We start from the raw sequence: 23,660 nt of genomic DNA, 5'->3' as shown, positions 1-23,660 counted from the left end.
TATTGGTTATTATTACTGTTTACCCCTCCAATATCCCTGGAATACAGCACCAGGGGCTTTGCTGGTGCAAACAGCACTCGTACCAAACGTGCGGCCTTGTATCAAAGAGGCCCCCACAAGAACAGAGCTCAGCACCAAAGGAAGCCATCCCAACTCACAGGAGGGGATCTCAGGGAGCAAAGCATCCATGAGTCACACCACCCAATTGGATGTTTGACAAGGCTTTGGGGGCTTCTGCCTGCTTTGGAAAGGGGGTCTCCAAGACCCACTGCAGAGAGGTGGGCCTGCATTTTGGGGGTGTGGGGCCTTGGGTTGTGCGGGGGCCATTTTGAGTCCCTGAGCCGGGGTGGGGACAAGGGGCGGGGCTGGCCTGGCTGTGATGTGCTCTGGTCCCTGTGACATCACAGGGCTCATGTCACAATGGGGGCAGCTGCAAGCGGCCCCGGCAGGTAACGCTGCCCCAGTCCAGCCTGGGCGAGCGACGAGTGCGCACAGGCGGGAAGCTGCACCTGAGCGAGTGGTTCTCACTTGGATTTCAGGAGCGACCTTTCACAGGAGTATCTTGGGTGTGGAACGGTGCTGCTGCAGGGGCAGTGGGACGGGCCTTGCTACTTGCCAACTGCCTGGGCCCTCTCCTTCCTGCCCCAACTTTCCTGCAGCTCCCATCCACCCCTCCCACCCTACCCATTCCTCCCCCACCCCACCCCCTAAACAACCCCTCCCCTTCCAGTCCCACTTAACCCCTTGTCTCCCTAATCCTGCAGGCCATGGAGGCCTTAATAGTCCTTGTCCTTCTCCTGCAAACCTTCATCCAGTACCCCCACGTGGTGGGTGATGGGCTGGATGAGGCCAGCTGTTTGCGCATGGAGATGCGGGAGAAGTGTCTCAACCAGGAAATGACTCGGCTGCTGCAGGAGCTGGAGCAGAGCAGCCTGGAGCCCGGTGTCGGGGCCTGGGGAGCCCTGCTCTGGGCTACCTTGGAGCAGTGGCACTTCTGGGCTCTTCTTGGAGTCCTGGGCCTTCTCTTGGCACTGGCCTTTAGCCTCAGGAAAAGGAGCCGTGAGCCACACGGCAGTGCACCACAGGAGAATGCCAGCAGCAACTTGGAGGCGCAGGAAGATCAAGTTAATGGCCGTGCAAATGTGGAAGAAAACAATGCTGCTGGAAGAGAAGAAAGGAAATACGGTGCAAATGGAGACCAAGAGCAAGATCCTGACAGTAAGCTTGGCAGGTTTATAGAGGAGTACATTCGCTGGCCTGTTCTGGACAGAGGTTGCGTGATAACTGACCTGATAGATGATTTGACACGTGCCTTTGGACACCACTTGTCAAATCGTTTCTACCCAGTGCCACAGCAAGCCATCGGCATGGGCAGTGCCTTTGAAGGTTGGAGTCCCCGCAAGGAGGATGTTGTGTACCGTGTCCTCGTACCCCTCAGTCCTCCCCCGGGGCACACCTTCCACCTGGAGCCGAACACTGCTGCAGGCATGCCAGGAAAGAACTTCTGCGTCCGTGTGGAGCAGGTCCACATCCCGGAGGAAAAGCTGAGGAGGAATAAGAAGTCCATCCTCCTCTACAACCTCTGTACTCGTTCCTACCTCGATGTGGAGAAAACTACCCTATGGTTCCGTCTGATGGTGAGAGCAAGTTGGTCGCGTTTGCCTCAGTCCAACCACTGGCGTTTAAGGGTGCTGCCCTCCAGACGCTCCTGTACACTCCGGCTGACCAAAGGCGGAGAAAGCTTCTGCGTTGAGGTGCTGTTTGGGGTGCAGCAAGGAAACTCAGACATCTATGTGAGCAGCCAGTCTAGAGAGGCCCTCTTCACCCCAAGCACAGTGTGGCCGGAGACCTACGGCGTGGCAGAGATGAAGTTCTTCAGCCACATTGCCCGGCAGGCTCCACCTGACAGCTGCCACCTCAGATGCCTGCAGCTCCTGGCCCGTGCTGGGGGGGGCAGAGCCTTTTCCAATTATACCCTCAAGACTATCATGATGCACCTCCTCAACACCATCCCCATGGCCCAGTGGTGCAGGAGGCATTGCCGCCAGCGGCTGCTGGAGAGCTTGGATTACCTGCGCTGCTCCCTGCAGAAGAAACGCCTGGACTGCTTTGTCATAGGCAACCAGAGCATCCCAGCGCAGATCGACTTGCCTCCGCACTTCCAAACGCTTCAGCCACCCAACCTTTTCTGGCACCTGGCACAGGATCCAGATGCCCACAGAGAGGCCTGGCAAGACTTCTTTTTCCTCCGCTATCGGCTCAAACAACTGCTCAGGGCCATTGACGGAGAAGCCAGCTCTGCTCCGGGGGCTCACATCGCATAAAGGAAGAGCTCGGATTAGCAGTAGATAATATCTAAGTAATTAATTGTAGTTAGTCTATTTTTCCCCAGAAAATAGAGAAGTAATTAATACGTAGTTGAGGCACTTCTGGAGTCTTTCCGCTGTGCCTTTTGCAACCACCATGCCTATCACTTATTAGCCTCCTCAGCCACCAATGCGCTTGCAACAAACGTGGGTAGAGTCCTTCCCAAATCTTCGTTCGCGAAGCCCAGCCATGATGATGATGATATTTATCCCCAGAAAATGGAGAAGTCATTAATGGGTAGTTAGGGGATTTTCCCCCAGGAATCTTCAACCTGATGTCCTGTAATTTCCATCAAACATATTGTTTCAATAAAACTTACTCTTTCAAAATCTGGACTGGCATGTTCCTACTGTACTCGACCAGACCTATAGTGCTGAGTTGGTTTGAATCAGAAATCAAGCCCAGTTGCACCCAGCCCTACTCATGTCTGAGGACCAGCTGGAACTCCCGGGGCTTTCTTTCCTGCTAAACTTCTATACCTTGAATGCATCAGACACCCTATACGCTCCCCAGGGAGCCGGTGCCACACAAGTGGGCACCCTGGCTACAGAGAACAGGCTGCTCTCTTGGCAGTAGGATTTGCTGCTGCCCCTTCCCTTCACAGCCAAAGCAGACTCTGGGCACTCAGAGCTGATGCAGCTGAAGAGCCCGTGGAGGCTGACTTCAGTGGGGACGCTGTGCAAGGAGAAAGAACTTGACATTTGGGACAGTGGTCACCTGTGTTTTGCTTTCCCCTCCCATCACAGAGCAACCTCTGCAGCCAAGGGGAGAAGGTGGCCACTTAGCTCCTAAAAGTAAACACTGCTCTCAGCTGCACTCCTGCATGCAATGTTTGCACATCCGATATTCACCTTTGCCACTCTGGCAAGCGTTAGTTGCCTCAACTCCTAAAGAGTTCCAGAGCGTGTGTCCCGTGCAGATTGTGAGGAGGGAAAGCACCATCACTCCCATTTACAGGGGACTTAAGGGACTATTCCATGACTGCCCTGGGAAGAGCCTAGCAGGACCTCAAATCCATCAGAGCCCTCGAGGCACAGGGCTGCTCTTTCCCTGGCTCTTTGGCAGCCATCCTTTTTGGGGAAAGGTGTCCCTTGCCAGTGGGACAGGAGCAAGAGAGAATTCAGTAAAGGCCCTTGGACAAAGCTTTGGTGGCCCACATTCAAATCTGACCCTTGCATACACTGAGATGGCATTTCCAAGACCAGGCAGCTGGACCTCATGCGCAGCTTCATGTCACGCTGGAGACAATGCCAGAGACTTTAGAGAAGCAGCTGCCTCCTCCTTCCAAAAGTCACCCAGACTTCGGACAAAACTCATCTCTTCCAGCCTTCCCAGCAAACCAATTGGTGTTCTTTCTCTTGACAAGAAGCTAAAAATTATCCCATTGGAAGCAGAAGGGCAACTGGAGGAGCTGTGCTCTGACCAGCTAGCAGGCATTTTGTTTTAGCAGGGAAGGACAGAACCCTTGAATTTAAGGGAGATGCCTCCCCTTTTAGCCAGGTTGTTGCCTTGATGGAACTTCTGCCCAGATTGATCTCCGATCGTGGAAACTGCCCATCCACTCTGCTTCTCTCCCTCGCTCTCCCTCCTTTTTCTTGCACTAAACCACAGTTCTAGAATTTAAAAAGCCCTCCCTGTCCTTTGTCTGATGTGCCTTGCACAGGAACTGACAGTGCAGAAACCATGGACTCCCTGGACAGAGTTGCCACTCCCCAGTCAGAATTAATTGACTCTGGCATTTGGACGTGACAATTTCAGCAGCTTCGACAGAGTCAACTGAGCAGAAGAGTCAAATTCAAAGGAATCTCTGAACAGCCAACAGAAGCCTAGAGATCACAAAGGAAGTGATCCTACAAGGAGTAAGAAAACCATTCACTGAAAAATTTATTCCCTTTGCCGTGGTGTTTCAACAGAGCTCTTTTAGCCATCCACAGATCCGCAGAATGGATCCACAGATCCACAGAAAAACTGTTCTTCTCAAATCCCTGCAGTGTCAGTGTCAACCGGTCACCAGTAAACAATCACAGCTCTGAAAGGATCCAACAGATGCTTAGGCTAGAGATGAGTAGTCTGAAATACATCTGCAGGGCCAAATCACATCCTCTTTTTGATGCTGCACTCTGCCATTTTTGGCCCACAATTGGCACTTGGGTCCCAAATGCAGGTAGTGCGACAGCCACCAGCACAGGCTGGGAGGGGGCAGGACGGGGGGGATGTTGTCACAGGGGGCCCTGCCTGCAGTGACCACCCACAGAGCAGTGGTTCTCCTAAATAGGTTGATGGGAGATTTATTGGTTATTATTACTGTTTACCTCTCCAATATCCCTGGAATACAGCACCAGGGGCTTTGCTGGTGCAAACAGCACTCGTACCAAACGTGCGGCCTTGTATCAAAGAGGCCCCCACAAGAACAGAGCTCAGCACCAAAGGAAGCCATCCCAACTCACAGGAGGGGATCTCAGGGAGCAAAGCATCCATGAGTCACACCACCCAATTGGATGTTTGACAAGGCTTTGGGGGCTTCTGTCTGCTTTGGAAAGCGGGTCTCCGAGACCCACTGCAGAGAGGTGGGCCTGCATTTTGGGGGTGTCGGGCCTTGGGTTGTGCGGGGGCCATTTTGAGTCCCTGAGCCGGGGTGGGGACAAGGGGCGGGGCTGGCCTGGCTGTGATGTGCTCTGGTCCCTGTGACATCACAGGGCTCATGTCACAATGGGGGCAGCTGCAAGCGGCCCCGGCAGGTAACGCTGCCCCAGTCCAGCCTGGGCGAGCGACGAGTGCGCACAGGCGGGAAGCTGCACCTGAGCGAGTGGTTCTCACTTGGATTTCAGGAGCGACCTTTCACGGGAGTATCTTGGGTGTGGAACGGTGCTGCTGCAGGGGCAGTGGGACGGGCCTTGCTACTTGCCAACTGCCTGGGCCCTCTCCTTCCTGCCCCAACTTTCCTGCAGCTCCCATCCACCCCTCCCACCCTGCCCATTCCTCCCCCACCCCAACCCCTAAACAACCCCCCCTTCCTTCTCTTTCAGTCCCACTTAACCCCTTGTCTCCCTAATCCTGCAGGCCATGGAGGCCTTAATAGTCCTTGTCCTTCTCCTGCAAACCTTCATCCAGTACCCACACGTGGTGGGTGATGGGCTGGATGAGGTCAGCCGTTTGCGCATGGAGATGCGGGAGAAGTATCTCAACCAGGAAATGACTCGGCTGCTGCAGGAGCTGGAGCAGAGCAGCCTGGAGCCCGGTGTCAGGGCCTGGGGAGCCCTGCTCTGGGCTACCTTGGAGCAGTGGCACTTCTGGGCTCTTCTTGGAGTCCTGGGCCTTCTCTTGGCACTGGCCTTTAGCCTCAGGAAAAGGAGTTGTGAGCCACACGGCAGTGCACCACAGGAGAATGCCAGCAGCAACTTGGAGGCGCAGGAAGATCAAGTTAATGGCCGTGCAAATGTGGAAGAAAACAATGCTGCTGGAAGAGAAGAAAGGAAGTACGGTGCAAATGGAGACCAAGAGCAAGATCCCGACAGTAAGCTTGGCAGGTTTATAGAGGAGTACATTCGCTGGCCTGTTCTGGACAGAGGTTGCATGATAACTGGCCTGATAGATGATTTGACACGTGCCTTTGGACACCACTTGTCAAATCGTTTCTACCCAGTGCCACAGCAAGCCATCGGCATGGGCAGTGCCTTTGAAGGTTGGAGTCCCCGCAAGGAGGATGTTGTGTACCGTGTCCTCGTACCCCTCAGTCCTCCCCCGGGGCACACCTTCCACCTGGAGCCGAACACTGCCGCAGGCATGCCAGGAAAGAACTTCTGCGTCCGTGTGGAGCAGGTCCACATCCCGGAGGAAAAGCTGAGGAGGAATAAGAAGTCCATCCTCCTCTACAACCTCTGTACTCGTTCCTACCTCGATGTGGAGAAAACTACCCTATGGTTCCGTCTGATGGTGAGAGCAAGTTGGTCGCGTTTGCCTCAGTCCAAACACTGGCGTTTAAGGGTGCTGCCCTCCAGGCGCTCCTGTACACTCCGGCTGACCAAAGGCGGAGAAAGCTTCTGCGTTGAGGTGTTGTTTGGGGTGCAGCAAGGAAACTCAGACATCTATGTGAGCAGCCAGTCTAGAGAGGCCCTCTTCACCCCAAGCACAGTGTGGCCGGAGACCTACGGCGTGGCAGAGATGAAGTTCTTCAGCCACATTGCCCGGCAGGCTCCACCTGACAGCTGCCACCTCAGATGCCTGCAGCTCTTGGCCCGTGCTGGGGGGGGCAGAGCCTTTTCCAAATATACCCTCAAGACCATCATGATGCACCTCCTCAACACCATCCCCATGGCCCAGTGGTGCAGGAGGCATTGCCGCCAGCGGCTGCTGGAGAGCTTGGATTACCTGCGCTGCTCCCTGCAGAAGAAACGCCTGGACTGCTTTGTCATAGGCAACCACAGCATCCCACCGCAGATCGACTTGCCTCCGCACTTCCAAACGCTTCAGCCACCCAACCTTTTCTGGCACCTGGCACAGGATCCAGATGCCCACAGAGAGGCCTGGCAAGACTTCTTTTTCCTCCGCTATCGGCTCAAACAACTGTTCAGGGCCATTGACGGAGAAGCCAGCTCTGCTGGGGGGGCTCACATCGCATAAAGGAAGAGCTCGGATTAGCAGTAGCTAACATCTAAGTAGTTAATTGTAGATAGTCTACTTTTCCCCTGAAAATAGAGAAGTAATTAATACATAGTTGAGGCACTTGTTCCCAGAAATCTATAAGGAGCTATTATGCGACTAGTATATTTTTCCCCAGAAAATAGATAAATATTTAATACATAGTTGGGGCACTTTTCCCCAGAAAATCTATTAGTGGCTATTATGCAATTAGTATATTTTTTCCCCAGAAAACACAGAACTAATTAAAACATAGTTGGGGCACTTGTTGCCAGTAAATCTAGAAGTAGCTCCTATGCAGTTAGTATATTTTTCCCCAGAAAATAGAGAAGTCATTAATGGGTAGTTAAGGGATTTTTCCCCAGGAATCTTCAAACTGATGTCCTTTTATTTCCATCAAACATATTGTTTCAATAAAACTTACTCTTTCGAAATCTGGACTGGCATGTTCCTACTGTACTCGACCAGACCTATCGTGCTGAGTTGGTTTGAATCAGAAATCAAGCCCAGTTGCACCCAGCCCTACTCATGTCTGAGGACCAGCTGGAACTCCCGGGGCTTTCTTTCCTGCTAAACTTCTATACCTTGAATGCATCAGACACCCTATACGCTCCCCAGGGAGCCGGTGCCACACAAGTGGGCACCCTGGCTACAGAGAACAGGCTGCTCTCTTGGCAGTAGGATTTGCTGCTGCCCCTTCCCTTCACAGCCAAAGCAGACTCTGGGCACTCAGAGCTGATGCAGCTGAAGAGCCCGTGGAGGCTGACTTCAGTGGGGACGCTGTGCAAGGAGAAAGAACTTGACATTTGGGACAGTGGTCACCTGTGTTTTGCTTTCCCCTCCCATCACAGAGCAACCTCTGCAGCCCAGGGGACAAGGTGGCCACTTAGCTCCTAAAAGTAAACACTGCTCTCAGCTGCACTCCTGCATGCAATGTTTGCACATCTGATATTCACCTTTGCCACTCTGGAAAGCATTAGTTGCCTCAGCTCCTAAATAGTTCCAGAGCGTGTGTCCCGTGCAGATTGTGAGGAGGGAAAGCATCATCGCTCCCATTTACAGGGGACTTAAGGGACTAATCCATGACTGCCCTGGGAAGACCCTAGCAGGACCTCAAATCCATCAGAGCCCTCGAGGCACAGGGCTGCTCTTTCCCGGGCACTTTGGCAGCCATCCTTTTTGGGGAAAGGTGTCCCTTGCCAGTGGGACAGGAGCAAGAGAGAATTCAGCAAAGGCCCTTGGACAAAGCTTTGGGTGACCCACATTCAAATCAGACCCTTGCATACACTGAGATGGCATTTCCAAGACCAGGCAGCTGGACCTCATGCGCAGCTTCATGTCATGCTGGAGACAATGCCAGAGACTTTAGAGAAGCAGCTGCCTCCTCCTTCCAAAAGTCACCCAGACTTCGGACAAAACTCATCTCTTCCAGCCTTCCCAGCAAACCAATTGGTGTTCTTTCTCTTGACAAGAAGCTAAAAATTATCCCATTGGAAGCAGAAGAGCAGCTGGAGGAGCTGTGCTCTGGCCAGCTAGCAGGCGTTTTGCTTGAGCAGGGGAGGACAGAACCCTTGAATTTAAGGGAGATGCCTCCCCTTTTAGTCAAGTTGTTGCCTTGATGGAACTTCTGCCCAGATTGATCTCCGATCGTGGAAACTGCCCATCCACTCTGCTTCTCTCCCTCGCTCTCCCTCCTTTTTCTTGCACTAAACCACAGTTCTAGAATTTAAAAATCCCTCCCTGTCCTTTGTCTGATGTGCCTTGCACAGGAACTGACAGTGCAGAAACCATGGACTCACTGGACAGAGTTGCCACTCCCCAGTCAGAATTAATTGACTCTGGCATTTGGACGTGACAATTTCAGCAGCTTCGACAGAGTCAACTGAGCAGAAGAGTCAAATTCAAAGGAATCTCTGAACAGCCAACAGAAGCCTAGAGATCACAAAGGAAGTGATCCTACAAAGAGTAAGAAAACCATTCACTGAAAAATTTATTCCCTTTGCCGTGGTGTTTCAACAGAGCTCTTTTAGCCATCCACAGATCCGCAGAATGGATCCACAGATCCACAGAAAAACTGTTCTTCTCAAATCCCTGCAGTGTCAGTGTCAGCCGGTCACCAGTAAACAATCACAGCTCTGAAAGGATCCAACAGATGCTTAGGCTAGAGATGAGTTGTCGAAATACATCTGCAGGGCCAAATCACATCCTCTTTTTGATGCTGCACTCTGCCATTTTTGGCCCACAATTGGCACTTGGGTCCCAAATGCAGGTAGTGCGACAGCCACCAGCACAGGCTGGGAGGGGGCAGGATGGGGGGGATGTTGTCACAGGGGGCCCTGCCTGCAGTGACTACCCACAGACCAGTGGTTCTCCTAAATAGGTTGATTGGAGATTTATTGGTTATTATTACTGTTTACCCCTCCAATATCCCTGGAATACAGCACCAGGGGCTTTGCTGGTGCAAACAGCACTCGTACCAAACGTGCGGCCTTGTATCAAAGAGGCCCCCACAAGAACAGAGCTCAGCACCAAAGGAAGCCATCCCAACTCACAGGAGGGGATCTCAGGGAGCAAAGCATCCATGAGTCACACCACCCAACTTCATGTTTGACAAGGCTTTGGGGGCTTCTGCCTGCTTTGGAAAGGGGGTCCCCGAGACCCACTGCAGAGAGGTGGGCCTGCATTTTGGGGGTGTCGGGCCTTTGGTTGTGCGGGGGCCATTTTGAGTCCCTGAGCCGGGGTGGGGACAAGGGGCGGGGCTGGCCTGGCTGTGATGTGCTCTGGTCCCTGTGACATCACAGGGCTCATGTCACAATGGGGGCAACTGCAAGCGGCCCCGGCAGGTAACGCTGCCCCAGTCCAGCCTGGGCGAGCGACGAGTGCGCACAGGCGGGAAGCTGCACCTGAGCGAGTGGTTCTCACTTGGATTTCAGGAGCGACCTTTCACAGGAGTATCTTGGGTGTGGAACGGTGCTGCTGCAGGGGCAGTGGGACGGGCCTTGCTACTTGCCAACTGCCTGGGCCCTCTCCTTCCTGCCCCAACTTTCCTGCAGCTCCCATCCACCCCTCCCACCCTGCCCATTCCTCCCCCACCCCACCCCCTAAACAACCCCCCCTTCCTTCTCTTTCAGTCCCACTTAACCCCTTGTCTCCCTAATCCTGCAGGCCATGGAGGCCTTAATAGTCCTTGTCCTTCTCCTGCAAACCTTCATCCAGTACCCACACGTGGTGGGTGATGGGCTGGATGAGGCCAGCCGTTTGCGCATGGAGATGCGGGAGAAGTATCTCAACCAGGAAATGACTCGGCTGCTGCAGGAGCTGGAGCAGAGCAGCCTGGAGCCCAGTGTCGGGGCCTGGGGAGCCCTGCTCTGGGCTACCTTGGAGCAGTGGCACTTCTGGGCTCTTCTTGGAGTCCTGGGCCTTCTCTTGGCACTGGCCTTTAGCCTCAGGAAAAGGAGCCGTGAGCCACACGGCAGTGCACCACAGGAGAATGCCAGCAGCAACTTGGAGGCGCAGGAAGATCAAGTTAATGGCCGTGCAAATGTGGAAGAAAACAATGCTGCTGGAAGAGAAGAAAGGAAGTACGGTGCAAATGGAGACCAAGAGCAAGATCCCGACAGTAAGCTTGGCAGGTTTATAGAGGAGTACATTCGCTGGCCTGTTCTGGACAGAGGTTGCGTGATAACTGGCCTGATAGATGATTTGACACGTGCCTTTGGACACCACTTGTCAAATCGTTTCTACCCAGTGCCACAGCAAGCCATCGGCATGGGCAGTGCCTTTGAAGGTTGGAGTCCCCGCAAGGAGGATGTTGTGTACCGTGTCCTCGTACCCCTCAGTCCTCCCCCGGGGCACACCTTCCACCTGGAGCCGAACACTGCCGCAGGCATGCCAGGAAAGAACTTCTGCATCCGTGTGGAGCAGGTCCACATCCCGGAGGAAAAGCTGAGGAGGAATAAGAAGTCCATCCTCCTCTACAACCTCTGTACTCGTTCCTACCTCGATGTGGAGAAAACTACCCTATGGTTCCGTCTGATGGTGAGAGCAAGTTGGTCGCGTTTGCCTCAGTCCAAACACTGGCGTTTAAGGGTGCTGCCCTCCAGGCGCTCCTGTACACTCCGGCTGACCAAAGGCGGAGAAAGCTTCTGCGTTGAGGTGCTGTTTGGGGTGCAGCAAGGAAACTCAGACATCTATGTGAGCAGCCAGTCTAGAGAGGCCCTCTTCACCCCAAGCACAGTGTGGCCGGAGACCTACGGCGTGGCAGAGATGAAGTTCTTCAGCCACATTGCCCGGCAGGCTCCACCTGACAGCTGCCACCTCAGATGCCTGCAGCTCTTGGTCCGTGCTGGGGGGGGCAGAGCCTTTTCCAATTATACCCTCAAGACCATCATGATGCACCTCCTCAACACCATCCCCATGGCCCAGTGGTGCAGGAGGCATTGCCGCCAGTGGCTGCTGGAGAGCTTGGATTACCTGCGCTGCTCCCTGCAGAAGAAATGCCTGGACTGCTTTGTCATAGGCAACCAGAGCATCCCAGCGCAGATCGACTTGCCTCCGCACTTCCAAACGCTTCAGCCACCCAACCTTTTCTGGCACCTGGCACAGGATCCAGATGCCCACAGAGAGGCCTGGCAAGACTTCTTTTTCCTCCGCTATCGGCTCAAACAACTGCTCAGGGCCATTGACGGAGAAGCCAGCTCTGCTGGGGGGGCTCACATCGCATAAAGGAAGAGCTCGGATTAGCAGTAGCTAATATCTAAGTAGTTAATTGTAGATAGTCTACTTTTCCCCAGAAAATAGAGAAGTAATTAATACATAGTTGAGGCACTTGTTCCCAGAAATCTATAAGGAGCTATTATGCGACTAGTATATTTTTCCCCAGGAAATAGATAAATAATTAATACATAGTTGGGGCACTTTTCCCCAGAAAATCTATTAGTGGCTATTATGCAATTAGTATACTTTTTCCCCAGAAAACACAGAACTAATTATTACGTAGTTGGGGCACTTTTTGCCAGCAAATCTACAAGTAGCTCCTATGCAGTTAGTATATTTTTTCCCAGAAAATAGAGAAGTCATTAATAGGTAGTTAAGGGATTTTTCCCCAGGAATCTTCAACCTGATGTCCTTTTATTTCCATCAAACATATTGTTTCAATAAAACTTACTCTTTCGAAATCTGCATTGGCATGTTCTCACTGTACTCGACCAGACCTATAGTGCTGAGTTGGTTTGAATCAGAAATCAAACCCAGTTGCACCCAGCCCTACTCATGTCTGAGGACCAGCTGGAACTCCCGGGGCTTTCTTTCCTGCTAAATGTCTATGCCTCCAATGTATCAGACACCCGATGCGCTCCCCAGGGAGCCGGTGCCACACAAGTGGGCACCCTGGCTACAGAGAACAGGCTGCTCTCTTGGCAGTAGGATTTGCTGCTGCCCCTTCCCTTCACAGCCAAAGCAGACTCTGGGCACTCAGAGCTGATGCAGCTGAAGAGCCCGTGGAGGCTGACTTCAGTGGCGGCGCTGTGCAAGGAGAAAGAACTTGACATTTGGGACAGTGGTCACCTGTGTTTTGCTTTCCCCTCCCATCACAGAGCAACCTCTGCAGCCCAGGGGACAAGGTGGCCACTTAGCTCCTAAAAGTAAACACTGCTCTCAGCTGCACTCCTGCATGCAATGTTTGCACATCCGATATTCACCTTTGCCACTCTGGCAAGCATTAGTTGCCTCAACTCCTAAATAGTTCCAGAGCGTGTGTCCCGTGCAGATTGTGAGGAGGGAAAGCATCATCGCTCCCATTTACAGGGGACTTAAGGGACTATTCCATGACTGCCCTGGGAAGAGCCTAGCAGGACCTCAAAACCATCAGAGCCCTCGAGGCACAGGGCTGCTCTTTCCCGGGCACTTTGGCAGCCATCCTTTTTGGGGAAAGGTGTCCCTTGCCAGTGGGACAGGAGCAAGAGAGAATTCAGCAAAGGCCCTTGGACAAAGCTTTGGGTGACCCACATTCAAATCAGACCCTTGCATACACTGAGATGGCATTTCCAAGACCAGGCAGCTGGACCTCATGCGCAGCTTCATGTCATGCTGGAGACAATGCCAGAGACTTTAGAGAAGCAGCTGCCTCCTCCTTCCAAAAGTCACCCAGACTTCGGACAAAACTCATCTCTTCCAGCCTTCCCAGCAAACCAATTGGTGTTCTTTCTCTTGACAAGAAGCTAAAAATTATCCCATTGGAAGCAGAAGAGCAGCTGGAGGAGCTGTGCTCTGGCCAGCTAGCAGGCGTTTTGCTTGAGCAGGGGAGGACAGAACCCTTGAATTTAAGGGAGATGCCTCCCCTTTTAGTCAAGTTGTTGCCTTGATGGAACTTCTGCCCAGATTGATCTCCGATCGTGGAAACTGCCCATCCACTCTGCTTCTCTCCCTCGCTCTCCCTCCTTTTTCTTGCAATAAAGCACAATTCTAGAATTTAAAAATCCCTCCCTGTCCTTTGTCTGATGTGCCTTGCACAGGAACTGACAGTGCAGAAACCATGGACTCACTGGACAGAGTTGCCACTCCCCAGTCAGAATTAATTGACTCTGGCATTTGGACGTGACAATTTCAGCAGCTTCGACAGAGTCAACTGAGCAGAAGAGTCAAATTCAAAGGAATCTCTGAACAGCCAACAGAAGCCTAGAGATCACAAAGGAAGTGATCCTACAAGGAGTAAGAAAACCATTCACTGAAAAATTTATTCCCTTTGCCGTGGTGTTTCAACAGAGCTCTTTTAGCCATCCACAGATCCGCAGAATGGATCCACAGATCCACAGAAAAACTGTTCTTCTCAAATCCCTGCAGTGTCAGTGTCAGCCGGTCACCAGTAAACAATCACAGCTCTGAAAGGATCCAACAGATGCTTAGGCTAGAGATGAGTTGTCGAAATACATCTGCAGGGCCAAATCACATCCTCTTTTTGATGCTGCACTCTGCCATTTTTGGCCCACAATTGGCACTTGGGTCCCAAATGCAGGTAGTGCGACAGCCACCAGCACAGGTTGGGAGGGGGCAGGATGGGGGGGATGTTGTCACAGGGGGCCCTGCCTGCAGTGACCACCCACAGACCAGTGGTTCTCCTAAATAGGTTGATTGGAGATTTATTGGTTATTATTACTGTTTACCCCTCCAATATCCCTGGAATACAGCACCAGGGGCTTTGCTGGTGCAAACAGCACTCGTACCAAACGTGCGGCCTTGTATCAAAGAGGCCCCCACAAGAACAGAGCTCAGCACCAAAGGAAGCCATCCCAACTCACAGGAGGGGATCTCAGGGAGCAAAGCATCCATGAGTCACACCACCCAACTTCATGTTTGACAAGGCTTTGGGGGCTTCTGCCTGCTTTGGAAAGGGGGTCCCCGAGACCCACTGCAGAGAGGTGGGCCTGCATTTTGGGGGTGTCGGGCCTTTGGTTGTGCGGGGGCCATTTTGAGTCCCTGAGCCGGGGTGGGGACAAGGGGTGGGGCTGGCCTGGCTGTGATGTGCTCTGGTCCCTGTGACATCACAGGGCTCATGTCACAATGGGGGCAACTGCAAGCGGCCCCGGCAGGTAACGCTGCCCCAGTCCAGCCTGGGCGAACGACGAGTGCGCACAGGCGGGAAGCTGCACCTGAGCGAGTGGTTCTCACTTGGATTTCAGGAGCGACCTTTCACAGGAGTATCTTGGGTGTGGAACGGTGCTGCTGCAGGGGCAGTGGGACGGGCCTTGCTACTTGCCAACTGCCTGGGCCCTCTCCTTCCTGCCCCAACTTTCCTGCAGCTCCCATCCACCCCTCCCACCCTGCCCATTCCTCCCCCACCCCACCCCCTAAACAACCCCCCCTTCCTTCTCTTTCAGTCCCACTTAACCCCTTGTCTCCCTAATCCTGCAGGCCATGGAGGCCTTAATAGTCCTTGTCCTTCTCCTGCAAACCTTCATCCAGTACCCACACGTGGTGGGTGATGGGCTGGATGAGGCCAGCCGTTTGCGCATGGAGATGCGGGAGAAGTATCTCAACCAGGAAATGACTCGGCTGCTGCAGGAGCTGGAGCAGAGCAGCCTGGAGCCCAGTGTCGGGGCCTGGGGAGCCCTGCTCTGGGCTACCTTGGAGCAGTGGCACTTCTGGGCTCTTCTTGGAGTCCTGGGCCTTCTCTTGGCACTGGCCTTTAGCCTCAGGAAAAGGAGCCGTGAGCCACACGGCAGTGCACCACAGGAGAATGCCAGCAGCAACTTGGAGGCGCAGGAAGATCAAGTTAATGGCCGTGCAAATGTGGAAGAAAACAATGCTGCTGGAAGAGAAGAAAGGAAGTACGGTGCAAATGGAGACCAAGAGCAAGATCCCGACAGTAAGCTTGGCAGGTTTATAGAGGAGTACATTCGCTGGCCTGTTCTGGACAGAGGTTGCGTGATAACTGGCCTGATAGATGATTTGACACGTGCCTTTGGACACCACTTGTCAAATCGTTTCTACCCAGTGCCACAGCAAGCCATCGGCATGGGCAGTGCCTTTGAAGGTTGGAGTCCCCGCAAGGAGGATGTTGTGTACCGTGTCCTCGTACCCCTCAGTCCTCCCCCGGGGCACACCTTCCACCTGGAGCCGAACACTGCCGCAGGCATGCCAGGAAAGAACTTCTGCATCCGTGTGGAGCAGGTCCACATCCCGGAGGAAAAGCTGTGGAGGAATAAGAAGTCCATCCTCCTCTACAACCTCTGTACTCGTTCCTACCTCGATGTGGAGAAAACTACCCTATGGTTCCGTCTGATGGTGAGAGCAAGTTGGTCGCGTTTGCCTCAGTCCAAACACTGGCGTTTAAGGGTGCTGCCCTCCAGGCGCTCCTGTACACTCCGGCTGACCAAAGGCGGAGAAAGCTTCTGCGTTGAGGTGCTGTTTGGGGTGCAGCAAGGAAACTCAGACATCTATGTGAGCAGCCAGTCTAGAGAGGCCCTCTTCACCCCAAGCACAGTGTGGCCGGAGACCTACGGCGTGGCAGAGATGAAGTTCTTCAGCCACATTGCCCGGCAGGCTCCACCTGACAGCTGCCACCTCAGATGCCTGCAGCTCTTGGTCCGTGCTGGGGGGGGCAGAGCCTTTTCCAATTATACCCTCAAGACCATCATGATGCACCTCCTCAACACCATCCCCATGGCCCAGTGGTGCAGGAGGCATTGCCGCCAGCGGCTGCTGGAGAGCTTGGATTACCTGCGCTGCTCCCTGCAGAAGAAATGCCTGGACTGCTTTGTCATAGGCAACCAGAGCATCCCAGCGCAGATCGACTTGCCTCCGCACTTCCAAACGCTTCAGCCACCCAACCTTTTCTGGCACCTGGCACAGGATCCAGATGCCCACAGAGAGGCCTGGCAAGACTTCTTTTTCCTCCGCTATCGGCTCAAACAACTGCTCAGGGCCATTGACGGAGAAGCCAGCTCTGCTGGGGGGGCTCACATCGCATAAAGGAAGAGCTCGGATTAGCAGTAGCTAATATCTAAGTAGTTAATTGTAGATAGTCTACTTTTCCCCAGAAAATAGAGAAGTAATTAATACATAGTTGAGGCACTTGTTCCCAGAAATCTATAAGGAGCTATTATGCGACTAGTATATTTTTCCCCAGGAAATAGATAAATAATTAATACATAGTTGGGGCACTTTTCCCCAGAAAATCTATTAGTGGCTATTATGCAATTAGTATACTTTTTCCCCAGAAAACACAGAACTAATTATTACGTAGTTGGGGCACTTTTTGCCAGCAAATCTACAAGTAGCTCCTATGCAGTTAGTATATTTTTTCCCAGAAAATAGAGAAGTCATTAATAGGTAGTTAAGGGATTTTTCCCCAGGAATCTTCAACCTGATGTCCTTTTATTTCCATCAAACATATTGTTTCAATAAAACTTACTCTTTCGAAATCTGCATTGGCATGTTCTCACTGTACTCGACCAGACCTATAGTGCTGAGTTGGTTTGAATCAGAAATCAAACCCAGTTGCACCCAGCCCTACTCATGTCTGAGGACCAGCTGGAACTCCCGGGGCTTTCTTTCCTGCTAAATGTCTATGCCTCCAATGTATCAGACACCCGATGCGCTCCCCAGGGAGCCGGTGCCACACAAGTGGGCACCCTGGCTACAGAGAACAGGCTGCTCTCTTGGCAGTAGGATTTGCTGCTGCCCCTTCCCTTCACAGCCAAAGCAGACTCTGGGCACTCAGAGCTGATGCAGCTGAAGAGCCCGTGGAGGCTGACTTCAGTGGCGGCGCTGTGCAAGGAGAAAGAACTTGACATTTGGGACAGTGGTCACCTGTGTTTTGCTTTCCCCTCCCATCACAGAGCAACCTCTGCAGCCCAGGGGACAAGGTGGCCACTTAGCTCCTAAAAGTAAACACTGCTCTCAGCTGCACTCCTGCATGCAATGTTTGCACATCCGATATTCACCTTTGCCACTCTGGCAAGCATTAGTTGCCTCAACTCCTAAATAGTTCCAGAGCGTGTGTCCCGTGCAGATTGTGAGGAGGGAAAGCATCATCGCTCCCATTTACAGGGGACTTAAGGGACTATTCCATGACTGCCCTGGGAAGAGCCTAGCAGGACCTCAAAACCATCAGAGCCCTCGAGGCACAGGGCTGCTCTTTCCCGGGCACTTTGGCAGCCATCCTTTTTGGGGAAAGGTGTCCCTTGCCAGTGGGACAGGAGCAAGAGAGAATTCAGCAAAGGCCCTTGCACAAAGCTTTGGGTGACCCACATTCAAATCAGACCCTTGCATACACTGAGATGGCATTTCCAAGACCAGGCAGCTGGACCTCATGCGCAGCTTCATGTCACGCTGGAGACAATGCCAGAGACTTTTGAGAAGCAGCTGCCTCCTGCTTCCAAAAGTCACCCAGACTTCGGACAAAACTCATCTCTTCCAGCCTTCCCAGCAAACCAATTGGTGTTCTTTCTCTTGACAAGAAGCTAAAAATTATCCCATTGGAAGCAGAAGAGCAACTGGAGGAGCTGTGCTCTGGCCAGCTCGCAGGCGTTTTGTTTTAGTAGGGAAGGACAAAAGCCTTGAATTTAAGGGAGATGCCTCCCCTTTTAGTCAAGTTGTTGCCTTGATGGAACTTCTGCCCAGATTGATCTCCGATCGTGGAAACTGCCCATCCACTCTGCTTCTCTCCCTCGCTCTCCCTCCTTTTTCTTGCACTAAACCACAATTCTAGAATTTAAAAATCCCTCCCTGGCCTTTGTCTGATGTACCTTGCACAGGAACTGACAGTGCAGAAACCATGGACTCCCTGGACAGAGTTGCCACTCCCCAGTCAGAATTAATTGACTCTGGCATTTGGATGTGACAGTTTCAGCAGCTTCGACAGAGTCAACTGAGCAGAAGAGTCAAATTCAAAGGAATCTCTGAACAGCCAACAGAAGCCTAGAGATCACAAAGGAAGTGATCCTACAAGGAGTAAGAAAACCATTCACTGAAAAATTTATTCCCTTTGCCGTGGTGTTTCAATAGAGCTCTTTTAACCATCCACAGATCCCCAGAATGGATCCACAGATCCACAGAAAAACTGTTCTTCTCAAATCCCTGCAGTGTCAGTGTCAGCCGGTCACCAGTAAACAATCACAGCTCTGAAAGGATCCAACAGATGCTTAGGCTAGAGATGAGTTGTCGAAATACATCTGCAGGGCCAAATCACATCCTCTTTTTGATGCTGCACTCTGCCATTTTTGGCCCACAATTGGCACTTGGGTCCCAAATGCAGGTAGTGCGACAGCCACCAGCACAGGCTGGGAGGGGGCAGGATGGGGGGGATGTTGTCACAGGGGGCCCTGCCTGCAGTGACTACCCACAGACCAGTGGTTCTCCTAAATAGGTTGATTGGAGATTTATTGGTTATTATTACTGTTTACCCCTCCAATATCCCTGGAATACAGCACCAGGGGCTTTGCTGGTGCAAACAGCACTCGTACAAAACGTGCGGCCTTGTATCAAAGAGGCCCCCACAAGAACAGAGCTCAGCACCAAAGGAAGCCATCCCAACTCACAGGAGGGGATCTCAGGGAGCAAAGCATCCATGAGTCACACCACCCAATTGGATGTTTGACAAGGCTTTGGGGGCTTCGGCCTGCTTTGGAAAGCGGGTCTCCGAGACCCATTGCAGAGAGGTGGGCCTGCATTTTGGGGGTGTGGGGCCTTGGGTTGTGCGGGGGCCATTTTGAGTCCCTGAGCCGGGGTGGGGACAAGGGGCGGGGCTGGCCTGGCTGTGATGTGCTCTGGTCCCTGTGACATCACAGGGCTCATGTCACAATGGGGGCAGCTGCAAGCGGCCCCGGCAGGTAACGCTGCCCCAGTCCAGCCTGGGCGAGCGACGAGTGCGCACAGGCGGGAAGCTGCACCTGAGCGAGTGGTTCTCACTTGGATTTCAGGAGCGACCTTTCACAGGAGTATCTTGGGTGTGGAACGGTGCTGCTGCAGGGGCAGTGGGACGGGCCTTGCTACTTGCCAACTGCCTGGGCCCTCTCCTTCCTGCCCCAACTTTCCTGCAGCTCCCATCCACCCCTCCCACCCTGCCCATTCCTCCCCCACCCCACCCCCTAAACAACCCCCCCTTCCTTCTCTTTCAGTCCCACTTAACCCCTTGTCTCCCTAATCCTGCAGGCCATGGAGGCCTTAATAGTCCTTGTCCTTCTCCTGCAAACCTTCATCCAGTACCCACACGTGGTGGGTGATGGGCTGGATGAGGCCAGCCGTTTGCGCATGGAGATGCGGGAGAAGTATCTCAACCAGGAAATGACTCGGCTGCTGCAGGAGCTGGAGCAGAGCAGCCTGGAGCCCGGTGTCGGGGCCTGGGGAGCCCTGCTCTGGGCTACCTTGGAGCAGTGGCACTTCTGGGCTCTTCTTGGAGTCCTGGGCCTTCTCTTGGCACTGGCCTTTAGCCTCAGGAAAAGGAGCCGTGAGCCACACGGCAGTGCACCACAGGAGAATGCCAGCAGCAACTTGGAGGCGCAGGAAGATCAAGTTAATGGCCGTGCAAATGTGGAAGAAAACAATGCTGCTGGAAGAGAAGAAAGGAAGTACGGTGCAAATGGAGACCAAGAGCAAGATCCCGACAGTAAGCTTGGCAGGTTTATAGAGGAGTACATTCGCTGGCCTGTTCTGGACAGAGGTTGCGTGATAACTGACCTGATAGATGATTTGACACGTGCCTTTGGACACCACTTGTCAAATCGTTTCTACCCAGTGCCACAGCAAGCCATCGGCATGGGCAGTGCCTTTGAAGGTTGGAGTCCCCGCAAGGAGGATGTTGTGTACCGTGTCCTCGTACCCCTCAGTCCTCCCCCGGGGCACACCTTCCACCTGGAGCCGAACACTGCCGCAGGCATGCCAGGAAAGAACTTCTGCGTCCGTGTGGAGCAGGTCCACATCCCGGAGGAAAAGCTGAGGAGGAATAAGAAGTCCATCCTCCTCTACAACCTCTGTACTCGTTCCTACCTCGATGTGGAGAAAACTACCCTATGGTTCCGTCTGATGGTGAGAGCAAGTTGGTCGCGTTTGCCTCAGTCCAACCACTGGCGTTTAAGGGTGCTGCCCTCCAGACGCTCCTGTACACTCCGGCTGACCAAAGGCGGAGAAAGCTTCTGCGTTGAGGTGTTGTTTGGGGTGCAGCAAGGAAATTCAGACATCTATGTGAGCAGCCAGTCTAGAGAGGCCCTCTTCACCCCAAGCACAGTGTGGCCGGAGACCTACGGCGTGGCAGAGATGAAGTTCTTCAGCCACATTTCCAGGCAGGCTCCACCTGACAGCTGCCACCTCAGATGCCTGCAGCTCCTGGCCCGTGCTGGGGGGGGCAGAGCCTTTTCCAATTATACCCTCAAGACTATCATGATGCACCTCCTCAACACCATCCCCATGGCCCAGTGGTGCAGGAGGCATTGCCGCCAGTGGCTGCTGGAGAGCTTGGATTACCTGCGCTGCTCCCTGCAGAAGAAACGCCTGGACTGCTTTGTCATAGGCAACCACAGCATCCCACCGCAGATCGACTTGCCTCCGCACTTCCAAACGCTTCAGCCACCCAACTTTTTCTGGCACCTGGCACAGGATCCAGACACCCACAGAGAGGCCTGGCAAGACTTCTTTTTCCTCCGCTATCGGCTCAAACAACTGCTCAGGGCCATTGACGGAGAAGCCAGCTCTGCTGGGGGGGCTCACATCGCATAAAGGAAGAGCTCGGATTAGCAGTATTTAATATCTAAGTAATTAATTGTATGTAGTCTATTTTTCCCCAGAAAATAGAAAAGTAATTAATACGTAGTTGGGGCACTTGTTCCCAAAAAATCTATTAGTAGCTATTATGCGAGTAGTATATTTTTCCCCAGAAAATAGATAAATATTTAATACATAGTTGGGGTAATTGTTCCCAGAAAATATAGAACTAGCTATTATGCAATTAGTATATATTTCCCCAAAAAACAGATAAGCAATTAATACATAGTTGGGGCACTTGTTCCCAGAAAGTGTATAAGTACCTATAATGCAAGTAGTATATTTTTCCTCATAAAATAGATTAGTAATTAATACATAGTTGGGGCACTTGTTCCCAGAAAATCTATAAGTAGCTATTATGCAGTAGTATATTTTTCCCCAGAAAATAGATAAGTCATTATTACGTAGTTGGGGCACTTGTTCCCAGAAAATATAGAAGTAGCTCTTATGCAGTAGTTTATTTTTCCCCAGAAAATAGAGAAGTAATTAATACATAGTTGGGGCACTTGTTCCCAAAAAATCTATTAGTAGCTATTTTGCAATAAGTATATATTTCCCCAGGGCCTCTGGTGGTCTAGTGGTTAGAGTGCCTGACTCTCACCGCTGCGACCCGGGTTCAATTCCCGGCCCCCTGGGCAGGTGGAGCTCATCAGCCTTGGTAGGCAATCCACCTAAGAGAAGGTCACTCTAAACAAACCTACATCCTGGGGACCTCACTGCCACTGTCCAAGCTTTGCTCGGCCCCGGCAGATGAACCTCAGGACTAAAGGGTGGGCTCAGTTCAGCGCACGCTGTGTCTCACCTAAAAAAATCCACTGCGCAGGCTGGAAGGGTTAATGACCTTTCCCAAAATCTTCGCTCGCGAAGACTGGCCATTATATATATATATATATTATATATTATATTTTTCCCCAGAAAATAGATAAGCAATTAATACATAGTTGGGGCACTTGTTCCCACCAAATCTTTAAGTAGGCATTATGTAGTTAGTATATTTATCCCCTCCAGCAGTTTAATTACCTAGGTAGCCTCATCTCCTCGGATGGTAAGATTGAAGGGGAGATAGACAACAGGTTAGCAAAGGCATAGAGTGCTTTCAGAGAGCTTCATAAAAGAGGCTGGCGAAACAAACACCTGAAGAAAAGTACAAAGATCAGTGTTTACAAAGCCATAGTGCTGTCTACTCTCTTAAACAGATCTGAATCATGGGTCATCTACCGCCAGCACCTGTGACTCCTAGAACGCTTCCATCAATGCTGTCTCCATACAATCCTAAACATCCACTGGTCAGATTATGTGACCAATACATCTGTTCTAGAACAAGCAGCAGTCACTAGCATTGAGGCCATGTTGCTGAGAACTCAGCTGCTTTGGGCAGAGCACATCTCCAGGATGAAGGACCACCGCCTCCCTAAGATCCTGCTTTACGGTGAACTTGCCTCCGGCTGCCGCAAGAGAGGAGCCCCGAAGAAAAGATACAAGGACTCCTTGAAACAACATCTCAGCCTTGGCCACATTGATCATCATAACTGGCCTACTCTGGCCTCCAATCGGGAGACCTGGAGACACACCATCTATAGCGCTGCTGATGCTTTTGAGAAAGCACGCAGGATCACCCTTGAGGAGAAAAGGCAACACAGAAAGAATCGTGCCTTGCAGATTATACCATCTAAGGAGTCTTTCTGCTGTGCCTTTTGCAACCACCATGCCTATCACTTATTAGCCTCCTCAGCCACCAATGCGCTTGCAACAAACATGGGTAGAGTCCTTCCCAAATCTTCGTTCGCGAAGCCCAGCCATGATGATGATGATATTTATCCCCAGAAAATGGAGAAGTCATTAATGGGTAGTTAGGGGATTTTTCCCCAGGAATCTTCAACCTGATGTCCTGTAATTTCCATCAAACATATTGTTTCAATAAAACTTACTCTTTCAAAATCTGCATTGGCATGTTCTTACTGTACTCGACCAGACCTATAGTGCTGAGTTGGTTTGAATCAGAAATCAAGCCCAGTTGCACCCAGCCCTACTCATGTCTGAGGACCAGCTAGAACTCCAAGGGCTTTCTTTCCTGCTAAACTTCTATACCTTGAATGCATCAGACACCCTATACGCTCCCCAGGGAGCCGGTGCCACACAAGTGGGCACCCTGGCTACAGAGAACAGGCTGCTCTCTTGGCAGTAGGATTTGCTGCTGCCCCTTCCCTTCACAGCCAAAGCAGACTCTGGGCACTCAGAGCTGATGCAGCTGAAGAGCCCGTGGAGGCTGACTTCAGTGGGGACGCTGTGCAAGGAGAAAGAACTTGACATTTGGGACAGGGGTCACCTGTGTTTTGCTTTCCCCTCCCATCACAGAGCAACCTCTGCAGCCAAGGGGACAAGGTGGCCACTTAGCTCCT

General features: G+C 52.3%; 5 protein-coding genes and 1 long non-coding RNA gene across 6 annotated transcripts; 5 read left to right on the top strand and 1 right to left on the bottom strand.

Moving 5' to 3' along the window:
* The first annotated feature begins 451 nt into the window (after nucleotides 1-451).
* On the top strand, nucleotides 452-2,417 carry LOC135416372 (inositol 1,4,5-trisphosphate receptor-interacting protein-like 1). The gene has a single exon (XM_064659470.1). The coding sequence runs from the start codon at nucleotides 768-770 to the stop codon at nucleotides 2,322-2,324; it is 1,557 nt and encodes a 518-aa protein (XP_064515540.1). The 5' UTR covers nucleotides 452-767; the 3' UTR covers nucleotides 2,325-2,417.
* A 3,000-nt stretch (nucleotides 2,418-5,417) lies between these two features.
* Nucleotides 5,418-7,002, top strand: LOC135416375 (inositol 1,4,5-trisphosphate receptor-interacting protein-like 1). The gene has a single exon (XM_064659473.1). It carries the CDS (start codon nucleotides 5,431-5,433, stop codon nucleotides 6,985-6,987), a length of 1,557 nt encoding a protein of 518 aa, XP_064515543.1. The 5' UTR covers nucleotides 5,418-5,430; the 3' UTR covers nucleotides 6,988-7,002.
* A 2,860-nt stretch (nucleotides 7,003-9,862) lies between these two features.
* On the top strand, nucleotides 9,863-12,088 carry LOC135416374 (inositol 1,4,5-trisphosphate receptor-interacting protein-like 1). The gene has a single exon (XM_064659472.1). It carries the CDS (start codon nucleotides 10,174-10,176, stop codon nucleotides 11,728-11,730), a length of 1,557 nt encoding a protein of 518 aa, XP_064515542.1. The 5' UTR covers nucleotides 9,863-10,173; the 3' UTR covers nucleotides 11,731-12,088.
* Nucleotides 12,089-13,714: 1,626 nt separating this feature from the next.
* LOC135416378 (uncharacterized) lies at nucleotides 13,715-14,482 on the bottom strand. The gene is made up of 2 exons (XR_010431569.1): nucleotides 14,301-14,482; nucleotides 13,715-13,883 (listed from the first exon to the last, which is right to left on the bottom strand). It is a non-coding gene; the product is annotated as an uncharacterized LOC135416378 (long non-coding RNA).
* Nucleotides 14,483-14,627: 145 nt separating this feature from the next.
* On the top strand, nucleotides 14,628-16,816 carry LOC135416376 (inositol 1,4,5-trisphosphate receptor-interacting protein-like 1). Its single transcript, XM_064659474.1, has one exon. It carries the CDS (start codon nucleotides 14,917-14,919, stop codon nucleotides 16,471-16,473), a length of 1,557 nt encoding a protein of 518 aa, XP_064515544.1. The 5' UTR covers nucleotides 14,628-14,916; the 3' UTR covers nucleotides 16,474-16,816.
* Nucleotides 16,817-19,257: 2,441 nt separating this feature from the next.
* Nucleotides 19,258-21,817, top strand: LOC135416377 (inositol 1,4,5-trisphosphate receptor-interacting protein-like 1). Its single transcript, XM_064659475.1, has one exon. The coding sequence runs from the start codon at nucleotides 19,660-19,662 to the stop codon at nucleotides 21,214-21,216; it is 1,557 nt and encodes a 518-aa protein (XP_064515545.1). The 5' UTR covers nucleotides 19,258-19,659; the 3' UTR covers nucleotides 21,217-21,817.
* Nucleotides 21,818-23,660: the final 1,843 nt, after the last annotated feature.

The sequence above is a fragment of the Pseudopipra pipra genome, chromosome 6 (assembly GCF_036250125.1).
Source record: "Pseudopipra pipra isolate bDixPip1 chromosome 6, bDixPip1.hap1, whole genome shotgun sequence".
In the NCBI taxonomy this organism is placed as follows: domain Eukaryota; kingdom Metazoa; phylum Chordata; class Aves; order Passeriformes; family Pipridae; genus Pseudopipra; species Pseudopipra pipra.
Note: the sequence above shows the minus strand (reverse complement) of the source record. Positions and strands in the feature narration are given on the sequence as shown.

Coding starts and splice junctions, on each gene's coding strand:
- LOC135416376 (XM_064659474.1), top strand. CDS start 14,917: ATGGAGGCCTTAATAGTCCTTGTCCTTCTCCTGCAAACCTTCATCCAG.
- LOC135416374 (XM_064659472.1), top strand. CDS start 10,174: ATGGAGGCCTTAATAGTCCTTGTCCTTCTCCTGCAAACCTTCATCCAG.
- LOC135416372 (XM_064659470.1), top strand. CDS start 768: ATGGAGGCCTTAATAGTCCTTGTCCTTCTCCTGCAAACCTTCATCCAG.
- LOC135416375 (XM_064659473.1), top strand. CDS start 5,431: ATGGAGGCCTTAATAGTCCTTGTCCTTCTCCTGCAAACCTTCATCCAG.
- LOC135416377 (XM_064659475.1), top strand. CDS start 19,660: ATGGAGGCCTTAATAGTCCTTGTCCTTCTCCTGCAAACCTTCATCCAG.